Genomic DNA, 13884 nt, shown 5'->3' on the forward strand with positions numbered 1-13884 from the left:
AAAAAAAAAAAAAAAAAAAAAAAAAAAAAAAAAAAAAAAAAAAAAAAAAAAAAAAAAAAAATCCAAATCCAGAAAAAGGAAAAGGAAAAAAAGGCATCCCACTCCAACTAATACCAAATCCACAATCTTTACCTTCCTTTTTTTTTTTCTTTTTTTTTTCTTTTTTTTAATTTTTAATAATAATAATAATAGACAAATTCACATTGTCCAAGAAAAGAGAGATAAGAGAAGGCATTAATATATATTTATATATATATGATAAATAACGTGGAGAAAAACTGACCCTCAGATCTCATTAGAGATTAAGATGAAGGCGACGATCACGATGGTCTAAGAAGACTCGAGGATGAGAGTGGAGGGTTGGGGCAGAGAGAGAGTGTGATTGTGTTCTCCTTCGTAGGTCACCACTAGCATCGCCGGATCGTCTCCGGCACGTTCTACGTGTTTCCGGGCTGGGCAACCTCTGACGCTGCTACACTTGTAATAACCCCTGTTTTATTTAATAATTTAGAATACAAGTTTGAAAAAGTCAACAATGTGGAAAAAAAGAATAACAGATAAAAAGATAAAAAAGAAAAATTGTTACCTGGGATGTGGAGAGCCTTTAATGGGCTTTTGACCATATTTCCTCCATGAATAGTCGTCCGGTGGGATATCCGCCATTTTCAAGCTTATCGCCGGAACCCTCACCACCCTCTTCACTCTCACTTTTCTGCCATCCAAAATTTTTTTATCCTTAACAACTTTTTAATTTTTAATTTTTAATTTCTAATTTTTTCCTCTTAAAATTAAATGAAATTCCTAATCATTAAAGTAATGAAATGTGAAAGAGAGGGAGAGAGAGACCTCTTCTTGGAACAGTGGCATCGGCCGGAGGAAGAAGCAGCGCCGCACTTGCCGGATCCCAGGTTGTCGGAGCTACACTTTCTCTTAAGCGAAGAAGTAGAGAGGGGGGGTTTCCCGGCGGAGGAGACTTGGGAGAGGTTGATAATCTGAAAAGGCGAGGAGGAGGAAGGCTGCTTGGTATCACAGTCGCCGGTCAAGGAGGAGATGAAGGAGTTATGGGCAGAGGAATAAGAGAAATTAAGAGTAGTAGTGAGAGAGTCGTTGTTGTCGAGGTCGCCGGCGGGGAGATGGCGATGGGGTGGGATCTGCTGGATGGGAGTGGCGTAGAGGACTTGGGGTTGAGGAAGAGGGAGAGGAGCTCTTCTGAAGCGAGCGTGGCCAAGACGGCTCCGGCCGAGGAGAGAAATAACCTTTTTGAACTTGGAGACAGCAGCATCGGCGGCGGCGCGGCAGTCGGTGGGGAAATCGGTGGGAGAATTGGAAGTGGAATTGGGGGATTGAGTAGAGGTGGGTAAGGAGTGATGTTGGGCATTGGAGAGCAATCGGATGAGTTTCTCGACGCTCTCGAGGCCTGAGGCAGCCTCTTGGACGGCGTTGGGTTCCATATTGTGGGTGGTGGAGGGAGGAGGGTAGGGGTGGGAGATGAGGTCCACAGCCATATCTACATACCCATCAACCAAACAGGATTGGAGTGCAAGAAGAAGGAAAAAGGAAAAAAGTAAATAAAATAGGAGGAAGAACGTAGGATTGGTAAGAGAGAAAGAAAGAGAGGAAGAAAAAGAGAGAGTGTGTCCTCTCCGGTCAAAATGGTGTCTGAAATTGGGCCATTAAACTCCTCTCATCTTCTCTTCGCCTTCTCTCTTCTTTCTTTCTTTCTTTCTTTCTTTCTCTTTTTTCTTTTCTTCTTTTTCTTTTTTTATTTTCCTTGTACAGTTAAGTCAGCTAAAGTGGGGGGGACAACTTTGTCATTTTGCTTACTCATTTGACATGCATCCTCATCCTCGGCTGTTGACTAATACACACCCAAATTTCTACACCCAATCCATCCTTCTAATCCTCTTTATTTTCAACAAAACATTTCTNCATGATTATGCTTAGTATGACCCATTGCTTGATCAAAGGGTTTTCAATTTTTATTTTTATTATTATTATTATTATTTTTTTGTCGTGTTCCCTCTTTTGCATTTTTCTCTCTTTGTGGTGGATGAGTTTGTGACCGTAAAATTCATCCAATTTAAGAAAGATTTGAATTAAATATTTAAAAATATAATAATAATATAAAATATATTATTATTATTTTAAGATAAATTGATTTGGTTGAACTTTAGTGTATGTTTAAAATCGTATTTAAAATTGAAAAAAAGAAAGAAAGTAATTTAAAAAACGAAAGTGCCAAAATTATATAGATCAATGTGGAGGAAAAAAAGAGAGAAAGAAACTCGGAATCCGATGCTTGATGTCGAGAACCTTGACCTGCAGTTTAAGTGGGGACCACAAAAGTTAATCTGGTCTAGAATCTAGATGGGAAAGAAGAAAAGGACGAAGATAGTGATTAGGTCAAAGATGTGATCTTAGCCGTTTGATCTTTGACCAACTATAAATACGGCCACGTGTAATGGATTCATGCCAGCTCACCTCCACGTCAAATACAGCATCCTTCAGTTGACTTACAGGCTTCCCCCAACTACTACTCCGTAATAATCCGTTTCAATATGTACGTGTTATGTGATTTATTGGTATAAAATGCATGCAATAATACAAAGTTGACAAATATTTATTGGTGCATGAGTACGTATATAACATGGGTTAATTTAATAAATATAATGAAGGTAGGGTATGAAAGTAAATGGAGTCAAATTTAGGACAACAAACTACACTAATTGTGTGGACCATCTGGTAGAGCTTGTTGTAACATGAAGCAGCATAAGTTATTAATATTAAATTCACTTCCAACAATGCCCTATTTTATTCACAATAATTTATCTACATTTTTTTTTTCTCTCTTAAAAAATAACTAGCCAACGGCCTATAAATATCCAGTCCCAAGACTAAATTAACCTATTTTTAGGTGGAATAATCCAAAAGTTCAAACATTTAATGACTTTTGATTTATAGATGTAATTTTTAGTGCGTTATTTTAATAATGGTATTAAATCATTGTACCATCATTTTTCTAATCACATATAATGGGCCTTGAGCTGTGTTAAATTTGAGAGCCTTTTACCTTCCATTATGGGCTGGATCGACAGAAGAGGCCCACGTCAATTGGTAACACAAAATTCAGGATGCTGGGCTTGGCCCACGTTCGGACTTCTATATATATATATATATTTATATTCACAATGATGGGTTGAAGATTAGAAAGGGAGAGGAAATAGTGTTGCCTGACTTCAAAGGAAAGTAAAGGCAATTGAGAATTGATGTAATGGGTTTACCTAAGGCTTTTGTTTTATTATGGGAGGCTTTTTAATGTAGGTGGGTTTGTTATTTTGGATCTCTCTCATTTATCAAATTTCTCCAATTTTCCTTATAATATCAGCAACCTCATCTATGATTGATTGCTTCCAATTGTTGCAATTTTGACTGTTCTCAAAGATTATAATCATATTAATTAAGTTGCCCATTACAGAATGGTAAGGGCGGGTCGTTCATAAAAATGTGTATTTGTTAATTACCAGAAGAAGAAAGCGGGGGTGAAATCAATTTGAAAAGAGGAGCTCACAATTCAATTCTTGGCGCTCGCCAATTTGAGATTGCTTAGAGAAGGTAAAAAGGGGAACATGTTTGTTGTAGTTTCTTTTTAAAAAAAATTCTTTGATGGGTGGGTGAGGTTTGAACCTGTCAACCACTGGTTGGAAGCTATGCGTTGAATTCTACTTTCTACTGTTGTAATCCGGCGTCAACCAAACCAAACCAACTGCGCCCACCCTCCCTCCCTGCCTTCCCAATGCCATTCATGCTTTTGGCTTGCGTTTGAAGCTGCCCTTCAAAGGTTTAACTGTTTCTGTATTTAATATTCTCTCATTTTCTTACTGATTCATTCCTTATTTCTAATACTCTTTACCTTTCAGGCATTTCGTCGAGCATCTGGGGCCCCTTTCATCTTGGCCTCATATCGCCTTCGACACCGCGTGTGTCTGTTCGCCAAACAAGACTCGGACAAACACATTTTTCGTAGCTTTTCATTCTTCAACTCAAAGTAATTCTCCTCTAATCAATCACTTAAGCTCCCTTCTCCAACCCACTTCCGCACCACCATTCCCATTCTCTTGCTAACTTTACAAGCCAAATCGAATCTCAGCTTTAAAGGAACATCTGAACTACTCCTTTTCAACGATTTGTCCAATTCCTCTTCTGCTGGAGCGAAGGAGGGTTAGTGGGGTCAAACCCAGAATATGAAGCTTTCCGCATTACAGCAGACCTATGCTGCCCGTCGGGCCAATAGCTTCAGAGGATCGCCGTTGGATTCGTCCACGGATAGTCCAATCAAGTCGCCGGCGGGGATTTTCTGGCTAGTTCTTCATGGACTTTGTTGCCTCATCAGTCTTGTGCTTGGATTTCGCTTCTCTCGTCTTGTGTTTTTCCTTTTCTTCTCTACTTCCACTACCACTAACCTCTACTTGACTCCTTTTCGATCCGCCACTGACCTGAACATTCACTCTACTTCGCTGCCAAATCCGACTGTAAATCTTGAAATTCCTGCGAATTCGACGACGACTACGACTATTGCCACTTCGAGTAGCCGCGTGGTCGTAGGGAGGCATGGGATCCGAATCCGGCCGTGGCCGCATCCAAACCCTACTGAAGTCATGAAGGCTCACCAGATTATTGAGACGGTACAGAGGGAACAAAGGCGCCAATTCGGGGTCAAGAATCCGCGAAAGTTAATTGCTATAACGCCAACTTATGTGCGGACTTTCCAGGCGCTCCACATGACTGGCGTTATGCACTCGCTAATGTTGGTCCCTTACGAGCTTGTTTGGATCGTGGTGGAGGCCGGTGAAATCACCAACGAGACTGCTTCTGTTCTTGCCAAGTCTGGGCTGGAGACTATCCACGTTGGGTTCAATCAGCGGATGCCAACTTCTTGGGAGGGTAGGCATCGAATGGAGGCTCAGATGAGGCTTCATGCCTTGAGGTTATTTCTCCATACCTTCCTTTTTTCCTTTGTGCTTGATGTTTGCTTGTTTTTTGAAGATTAAGTAGTTAAACGCTTCTGTTTCTTTCTAAACAAAGCTGAGTGCTCGAGTACGATTTAGTTAGTAAGCTATTAATTGCGGAGCAAAAAAGGAGAAAAGATCAAAGATTGTGCATGATGATGAATATTGTATTTCTTAGCCCCCATTTTCTCCTAATACGACTGCGCATTTCAGTTTGCTTTTAGAATATGAATTTGATTCTGTAGGTATGAATGATGCAGAATTGTGAGCAAAATGAGGCTGGATGGAATTGTGATATTTGTGGATGACAGTAATATGCACAGTATGGAGTTCTTCGATGAGATCCAGAATGTGAAGTGGTTTGGTGCTCTGTCTGTCGGAATTATCGTTCAGTCAGATAAACAAGATGAATCATCAGAGGAGGTGGAGAACCCTCCAATTCCTGCTCAGGGTCCTGCTTGTAATTCTTCCAATAAGTTGGTTGGTTGGCACACCTTCAATGCGCTCCCATATGCCGGAAAGAGCGCTAAATTCATTGGTGACAAGACATCAGTTCTTCCGAGAAAGCTTGAGTGGTGTGGGTTTGCGTTGAATTCCAAGTTGCTATGGAAAGATGCAGAAGATAAGCCAGAATGGGTCAATGAGTTTGATACATTGGATGTTGGTGATGATGCTTTAGAGAGTCCCTTATTTCTTTTGAAGGATGCATCGATGGTTGAGCCGCTTGGAAGTTGTGGCCGCCAAGTTTTGCTCTGGTGGCTCAGAGTTGAAGCTCGTTTCGATAGCAAATTTCCTCATGGGTTAGTATCATCTTTTATTTAATGCCTTCCTCCATATTACATATATGAAATTCGTCAATCTGTTAGATATAGGACTAAACATGAAATGAAACAATATGAACTTTTTGGGTCAATTTGTTCCGAATGCGTATTGAAATTTTAAGAACATTTCAAACACCTAAAAATGACATAATATCGTGTTACTGAATTGGGAGATGCAATTATAGAAAGGCATCTCCGTTAAACTTTCCTGTTGAGGCCGTTCATATCCGATCTAATCCTTTAATTTAATGTCTTCTCTACCCTCCAAGGATGTCTTTATCACCTCTCCTTGATCATGGTTTATCATCTTAACTGGTTTTCATATTGATTTTTTCTAATGCAACTTTTATCTAGATTTGATGTTTTGTGTATGTTGTATCTCTAATTTTTGCTTCTGGATATTTTTTGGTATGAAAATTTCTATCTTTTGGTGCTTACTTGCAATAGTTGTTATAAGTGGTCAACTTACAAGAATATTTAATAATTCATTAGAAGGCCACTGCACTTGAATATTGGAGCCAATAGATTTTCGTGGTAGGTGGTAGATCTGTGTTTTTTGTTTGATGCAGTTGTTAATGACATTATATGCTGCTATATGGTAGTAGGACGAAAAAATTCTTCTATTCTAAATTGTAAATCGATCAGTTCATTTAACATGTCAATTGTATTGTCACTGCAATTAATTTTTGCTTTGCATCAATGATGCCGAGGACATTAAATAGATCAGGCTTTGGAGAGTGAAAAGGGTTGAGGGTTTTCAGAGGGGTGGACTTTTTGCCTACTCATCTTCCGGATGTTGGTTCCTCATCAAGCTTATTTTTTTCATCTACATACAAACCCATACCTTTTTTAGATATTCATGTTATATAATTTCTGACTAATATAAGTAATCTTTTTCTATAACTATTATCCTCTTTTCTAAGATAACATAACCTCTACGCCCTCAGGTTCCTATCGGACTCTGAACATTTAGCAATGTGTCGGAGATGGCCTTAGTGTTGGAAGAAACCTTGGACAATCTTATAGTTTTTCTTATCGTTCTATAGAAGCCAAGATCATAGGCTCCTCTTTTGAATCTGTCATAGGTTGAGCTCAATGTTACGTTCAAAACGTTGTCAAGATTAGAATCACTAGCAGTCTCCTAGAAGTTCTTCTTGCATAGTAATTATTTTCTTCCAACTTTGCCCTCTCTCTTTCCATTTTGAATTTTGACTACCGTTCCAAACGCCTTTAAGAATTTACAACAAACACCATGGCCTCTGTTTTCATCTTGCCTTAATCTTTTCCAAGAAGGGTTGCTCATCTTGATGGCCAATTTCCGGTGATCTAATTACATTTACTCCCATTTTCTCTTTCGCCATTTATACGTTCTATTTCTATAGAGCATTATAGACACCTCTTAAGACATTATTTCTATAGATCAATCAAGGTATAGGAGGTTATGCTTATGGCCGACCCACCTCACTAATTCTGGACAGGCTTTGCCTCATCCCGCAAATTCTCGAGAGGTTTGCTCACCCTAACTGAGGGAATAGTTTCTTCTCATCTACTCATAGCTCCAAAATTCTAGTGGAAAACAGTAAAGGTGCTGTATGTGAAACAATGGAAGATTTATATTATCAAGTTTTTCACCAAATGCTTTGAACCTGTGACCGGAAGGCATCTCCAAACATCTCAAATCTGATGAAACATTTCCTTGGACATGATTTTTCACTTCTTTCATTCTTTTTCCTTTAAGAATTTGATCCCGAAGATCCAAAATCTAATAAAAGTTTCCAAGAATATCGTTAATTAGAAGTCCCTTCAGATTTTTGCTTTTCTTTCTGGCAAACTTCTACAAAATTATAGTACAAGAATCCTCTTCTTCGTACTGTTTCTGTTTTTCAGAAGTCAAGGACAAAGGATGCCAGTTCACTATCCAGTTGGGCAGTCTTTAATCTCTAGGAAGCTAGGGTCATAGGGATTTGAGATTCGGTTGCAATACAAAGTTTCATCTTCATTTCTGAATGCGCCTTTTGACTACGAAATGCGGTGATTCCTTACTGTTTGGTAGCCTAATCCGCTTTAGGCTACCTTGCTTCATCTTCCTTTTCACTATATCTGAAAGAGACATCCAACTTCGCTATAATTTAGCTGGTGCAAAGAGTTCTACACATTAAAGTATAAAAAGAAAGGATCAGGGTAATACCTGGCTGGTTTATTTTTTCTTGCATCGCACCACCTACTTATATCGTTGTTTCTAATCTTTTCTGGGTCGTTTCTGTGTTTTCATCTGCATATGTGCTATGGTATCTTCTTCATATGCATTTTTTTTTTTTTTCATTTAGATTCTCAAGTTAATGGTATTGTTGGCCATTTCACTGGGATGCCGGATTCTGCTTGGACAACTTTCGTTGATCCTCCATCATGAATGTTGCTTTTATATTCACTTAATGCTTCCATTTCTATTTGATATAGGTGGTTAATCGACCCTCCTTTGGAGATTACGGTACCTGCAAAACGAACACCATGGCCGGACGTTCCTCCCGAACTCCCTACTGGTGAAAAAGCTCGGAGAGGCAACCACGAGGAAACAACTAAGCTTCCTGCAAAGGCTCATTCATCCAGATCCAGAAGAAGTTCTCGAAGCAAGAGAAAGCGGCACGAACCGAAAGTGGTGGATACTCAAACCTCAGAGAGACATTCTCAGAACTGAAAAGAAACAGGCCATATCACGTCCATGATCTTTCTGGTGTCCAAAGATTAGATGATAAGAATTGAAGGGAAGAAATGGTTTTTGAGGGAGGCAGGTAAAAAAGATCGTGGTTTGGTTTCAATGTGAATGTGAATCAGAAGAGGCAGGCTTCATAACAGGGCCCATGTATACAAAGAATTCAGTTTTGATTTCAGACTCGGTTACAGTTTTCTCTTTTCTATTAAAAATTTTTATTTTTTTGTTTCATTATGGGGTGATTGGTGTTCTAATGTGGTGAGAAGGGGATTTGTACCTGCTGCTGCTACTGCAGGAAGCTTGTATTCAAAATATGTTTCAACATTTTATACGTGATGCTCTCAATAGTGTAGTTGTGAGGCCGTTTGCCTGCTTCATAATCACAAAACATAAAACAAAGCAAAGTTGGTGTTGGGTCTCTTCCAATTTAAATTGGACATTACTCCTAAATACCTTCGATACTTCAACCATGTAAACTTGTCGTACATTATGGGGGGAAACTTAGCTCTTACGTTGCCATAGGTCACTACTTTCTAAATTCATTGAACTTCAACTTGGAGGTACAAAATAAAATGGAAAACACAAAAAAAAGTTGTAATAATTGAGGAGTGCACATTAAGTATTAACCGGGAATATTGTATGAAGAAAGAAAGATTTGGAGAGAGAGATGGAGAGAATGAAATTTGTGTTCCCAAGAGAAGACGCCTGCTCCCTATTTAATGGATTCATACTTTATTGGTGTTTTTTGGTTACGTTGAAGGGATGGGATGGGATGGGATGGGATGGGATGGGATTGTTTCTCTCAGCTTCTTGGGAACAGGAGCCGCCACTTCTCCCTTTCATTTCTTTTTCAACACTTGTATAAATTCTTTCAAGATTAAACGCTTTTACTTTCTCATCTTTGAATTCTGAAAGGAGTAATAAGAAAATGGTAATGGAAGTGGTGATCTGAGATGAGATGAGCTCCTCGTGTATGGGAAATGACAGTGAAAGTCAGTCATGTCATCTTCTCCGCTGGCACACTCTCCCATGCCAAATTCAATCGGTTGCATTATATTTTATTTCCTTTTAACTGCCAAAACCTTCCGCCATCAACTTGCCCTTTCATTCTCCCATTTTCCAACCCTTTACTATTCTCTAAACCCATGAGCTAACCTCCACCTCCTATAAATACCCATCGCCACTTCCCCCACTTTCCCCATCACTCCGAATCTTCTTTAACCAACCTTCGCCATGCCTTCTCCCACCACTTTGCTTCCCCTCCTCTCCTTCTTCCTCCTTTCCACTTCCGCCCTCTCCTCCTCCTCCTCTCTGCTCAGCCGCAGGAGTGACAGCGAGGTGAGAGCAACCTACGACCTGTGGCTGGCGAAGTTTGGCAAGACCTACAACGGAATCGAAGAACAGGAGAAGAGGTTTCAGATCTTCCGGGAGAATCTGAACTTCATCGATGACCATAACTCTGAGAATCGGACGTATAAGGTTGGATTGAACAGGTTCGCCGATTTGACCAACGACGAGTATCGGGCTGCGTATTTGGGGACCAGGTCGTCCCCTGCTCGACGAGTCATGAAGGACAAGAACGCCAGTCGCCGATACGCCGTTAACAACCGCGACCAGTTGCCGGAATCCGTCGATTGGAGGGCCAAAGGTGCCGTTACTCCCATCAAAAATCAAGGAAGTTGCGGTGAGTTTTTTAAATTTTTTTTTTAAAAAAAAATTACGGTTATATATTTTGAAATTTTTAAAATTTAAATTTTTATTTCCCTGCCGACTTTAATATAATTGTGTTGTTGGGGGGAAACAGGAAGCTGCTGGGCATTCTCCACTATAGCGGCAGTGGAAGGCATAAACCAGATCGTCACCGGAGAACTCATCTCTCTCTCCGAACAAGAGCTTGTTAGCTGCGACAAAAAGTACAATTCAGGCTGCAATGGAGGCCTTATGGACTATGCCTTCCAGTTCATCATTGACAACGGCGGCTTGGACACCGAAGAAGATTACCCTTATGAGGGCTTGGACGGACAATGCGATCCCACCAGGGTGAGATTATTTCTGCTTTTCTCCGCCGGATTTTGATTCCCTCTCTGGAATTGAATTGAATTGAGTTGAATTGAATGACATCTCCCCTCTCTCTCCCAGAAAAATGCCAAGGTTGTTAGCATCGACGGGTACGAGGATGTCCCTGCCAACGACGAGGAAACATTGAAGAAGGCCGTTGCCCATCAGCCAGTGAGCGTCGCCATTGAAGCTAGTGGCTTGGCTATGCAACTCTACCAATCGGTAAGCAATCGTGTATCTCTCACATTTCGTGAACTATCCACTTCAATCCATAAATTGTGATTGATCACATTTGTCTAAACTTTTCAGGGTGTATTCACTGGTGATTGTGGCTCTGCTCTGGACCATGGCGTGGTCGCTGTTGGATATGGCACAGAGAACGGGGTTGATTATTGGCTTGTAAGGAACTCTTGGGGCACGGGATGGGGTGAGGATGGCTACTTCAAGCTAGAGCGCAATGTAAAGCACACTACCAATGGCAAGTGTGGGATAACAATGCAGGCTTCTTATCCTGTTAAGAACGGCAGCAACCCAACAGGATCATACTCGGCTTTGGAAACTGTTGGGGACAAGAACAAGATTAGCACTGCCGCAATATAAACTCCTGGCAGTTTGGCGAGAAGAAAAAAAGGTGAAATGGAGAGAAATTATGTCTTGATATTTCAATTCCTATTGGTCTGAAGTTGGGCCTATTGTTTTACCTAGAAATCTTAATGTGCTTCTTTCTTGTAAATGATTCGGTTCAATATCAATGTTCCTTAACAGTTTAATGATATCTGTAGCATTTAAGAAGGAGATGTCTTTTTGTGTTGTCATTCCCCACCCCCAATCAAAGAAACAATTAAGCAAATTTCCTCTCATGATTTTGGCCATTGCTTCCACCTAATGCTATCATTGGGGTCAACTTTGGGGCTGCAAGATGGTGGCAATACTTAATAATTCAATTCCAGGGGAAATTTCATCTCTGCATATAATATAATAATAATCCTAATACAAGTAAAAGGAGAGAGAGAGAGAGAGAGAGAATCGTGCACTTCTGATAAAAATCCAGAAGAAAAACGGAAAACAGAATTGGAAATAAAGAATGGCAATTTGATTTTTCAATGAAAATCACATTCTCACCAAACATCGAAGATAGACATTCCAAGTAAATGGGTCCGTTTCGTTTTTGATGATCTACACCTTTGCTTCACGTCTTTTGGAACTTAAAAGCATTAATAATTTGGATATTTTCCTTCTCACCTTAATTATTACGTCCTCGTTGTCTATGTCGGAGTACAGTGCTTTCGTTGCTGGGGACGGATAAGAGTTCTTCAAATGCCAATCTTAGTCTAAGAAGTTTCAGTTCTGTGCACAAGATGGTGGCTGTGTTCAATAAAGAGTTATTGAGCTGGTATCTGATCACCCTCAAGCTCAGAGAAACGGTAGAATCTGGACTTCCCATCTTAAACTCAAATTCAGCCAATTCTGTTGATTCTCAAGAAAAATCAGAGCTCCAGCTTCAGGGGCAGAGACAGAATCATTCAGAATCCCATCGTGTTATAATAGAAGATGAAGATCAGAAGCTTGAAGAAGACCCGGAATCACCGGAGTCAGGATGGGTTATCACCATCAAGGAAAAGCTTGGCCAAGCACATCAAGATGAAGTAGAAAGTTCGTGGGCGAAGATCAGCATTTACAAGGTCCCCCACTACCTGAAAGATGGAGACGACAAAGCTGTTGTTCCTCAGATTGTGTCTTTGGGACCTTACCACCATGGAAAGCGCCGGGTCCGGCAAATGGAACGCCATAAATGGCGATCGCTTCACCACATCCTAGAGAGAACAAAGCACGACATAAAGCTTTATCTGGATGCCATGAAAGAACTTGAGGAGAAAGCCCGTAGTTGTTATGAAGGACCGTTCAGTTTTAGCAGCAATGAGTTTGTTGAAATGATGGTGCTGGATGGTTGCTTTGTGCTTGAGCTCTTCAGAGGAGCTGCAGAAGGATTCAAACAACTTGGGTACCCTCGAAATGATCCAATCTTCGCAATGCGCGGCTCAATGCATTCAATCCAGAGGGACATGATAATGCTCGAAAATCAGCTTCCCCTGTTTGTACTGGATCGGCTGCTAGAGCTTCAGCTTGGTGACCACTACCAGAAAGGGCTTGTAGCCGAATTGGCTCTCAGATTCTTCGATCCATTAACCCCAAACGATGAGCCCTTGACTAAAAGTAACTTGAACAAACTAGAATCATCTCTCGGGAACACAACCGCCTTTGACCCGCTTGGTTATCAAGGCGGACTTCATTGCCTCGACGTTTTCCGGCAAAGTCTCCTGCGATCAGGCCCCAAATTAGCACCAAAAGTGTGGATCAAACGGCGGTCTCATACGAATCGGGTGGCCGATAAACGGAGGCAGCAATTGATACACTGCGTGAAAGAGCTGAAAGACGCAGGGATCAGATTCCAGAAGAAGAAAACTGATCGATTTTGGGACATAAATTTCAACAACGGGGTTATGCAAATTCCACGGCTATTGATTCACGACGGAACAAGGTCATTGTTTCTGAATCTAATAGCGTTCGAACAGTGTCATCTTGATTGCAGCAATGACATAACCTCCTATGTGGTTTTCATGGATAATCTAATCGACTCTCATGAAGACGTTGCTTACCTCCATTACTGTGGGATAATAGAGCATTGGCTTGGCAGTGATGAGGAGGTTGCTGAGCTCTTCAATCGTCTCTGTCAAGAGGTAGTTTACGACATCAATGCTAGCTACCTTTCCCAACTGTCCGAGGATGTGAATCGCTACTACAACCATAAATGGAATGCTTGGAGAGCAACCTTGAAACACAACTACTTCAGCAATCCATGGGCCATCATCTCTTTGGTTGCTGCAGTAGTTCTTCTGTTGCTTACTTTTGCACAGACCTTCTATGGTGTTTACGGTTATTACAGGCCCCCAAATTGACCCACAACTCAGAACCTGCCCCTCTCTCTATCATATCAGATAAAAAGCTTCTGTTTTTCAGTTGTTTCTTCTTCTTTTTCTTCTTTTTCTCTTGGATTGGTTTTCCAGCTCAGTTCAAATAGCTGATGGAATTGTCTTATTGGTTTTGTAATACGAGAGTAGTTTTCATTTTGATTATGTTGTGGATGGAGATGGCTTTGAATTTTCAGAGTAACATGAACCCCAGATGAGATGACTTTGTTTGGTCTTTTTTGTGGTAACATCTAACTGAACTAATGGGGTAAATTCTGTCTTAAATTCACTCTTTCATAGGCTACTATTTCTATAATGCC

The 13884-nt window shown here is 40.6% G+C and overlaps 4 protein-coding genes across 4 annotated transcripts; 3 read left to right on the forward strand and 1 right to left on the reverse strand.

Moving 5' to 3' along the window:
* Positions 1 to 177: 177 nt before the first annotated feature.
* Positions 178 to 1737, reverse strand: LOC111804449 (probable WRKY transcription factor 15). Its single transcript, XM_023689256.1, has 3 exons — positions 847 to 1737; positions 587 to 712; positions 178 to 490 (listed from the first exon to the last, which is right to left on the reverse strand). Exons 1-3 carry the CDS (start codon positions 1503 to 1505, stop codon positions 331 to 333), a joined length of 945 nt encoding a protein of 314 aa, XP_023545024.1. The 5' UTR covers positions 1506 to 1737; the 3' UTR covers positions 178 to 330.
* Positions 1738 to 4195: 2458 nt separating this feature from the next.
* On the forward strand, positions 4196 to 8941 carry LOC111803887 (probable beta-1,4-xylosyltransferase IRX14; the record flags this gene model as incomplete). The annotated part of the gene is given in 3 exon segments (XM_023688495.1): positions 4196 to 4984; positions 5267 to 5806; positions 8285 to 8941. Coding segments are annotated over 3 exon segments (1521 nt in total). The 3' UTR covers positions 8523 to 8941.
* Positions 8942 to 9484: 543 nt separating this feature from the next.
* LOC111803934 (cysteine proteinase COT44-like) lies at positions 9485 to 11390 on the forward strand. Its single transcript, XM_023688553.1, has 4 exons — positions 9485 to 10221; positions 10342 to 10577; positions 10677 to 10817; positions 10905 to 11390. The coding sequence occupies exons 1-4, from the start codon at positions 9771 to 9773 to the stop codon at positions 11193 to 11195; spliced, it is 1119 nt and encodes a 372-aa protein (XP_023544321.1). The 5' UTR covers positions 9485 to 9770; the 3' UTR covers positions 11196 to 11390.
* Positions 11391 to 11684: 294 nt separating this feature from the next.
* Positions 11685 to 13787, forward strand: LOC111803935 (UPF0481 protein At3g47200-like). Its single transcript, XM_023688554.1, has one exon. It carries the CDS (start codon positions 11954 to 11956, stop codon positions 13550 to 13552), a length of 1599 nt encoding a protein of 532 aa, XP_023544322.1. The 5' UTR covers positions 11685 to 11953; the 3' UTR covers positions 13553 to 13787.
* The last annotated feature ends 97 nt before the right edge of the window (positions 13788 to 13884 follow it).

This window comes from Cucurbita pepo, chromosome LG10 (genome assembly GCF_002806865.2).
Source record: "Cucurbita pepo subsp. pepo cultivar mu-cu-16 chromosome LG10, ASM280686v2, whole genome shotgun sequence".
In the NCBI taxonomy this organism is placed as follows: Eukaryota; Viridiplantae; Streptophyta; class Magnoliopsida; order Cucurbitales; family Cucurbitaceae; genus Cucurbita; species Cucurbita pepo.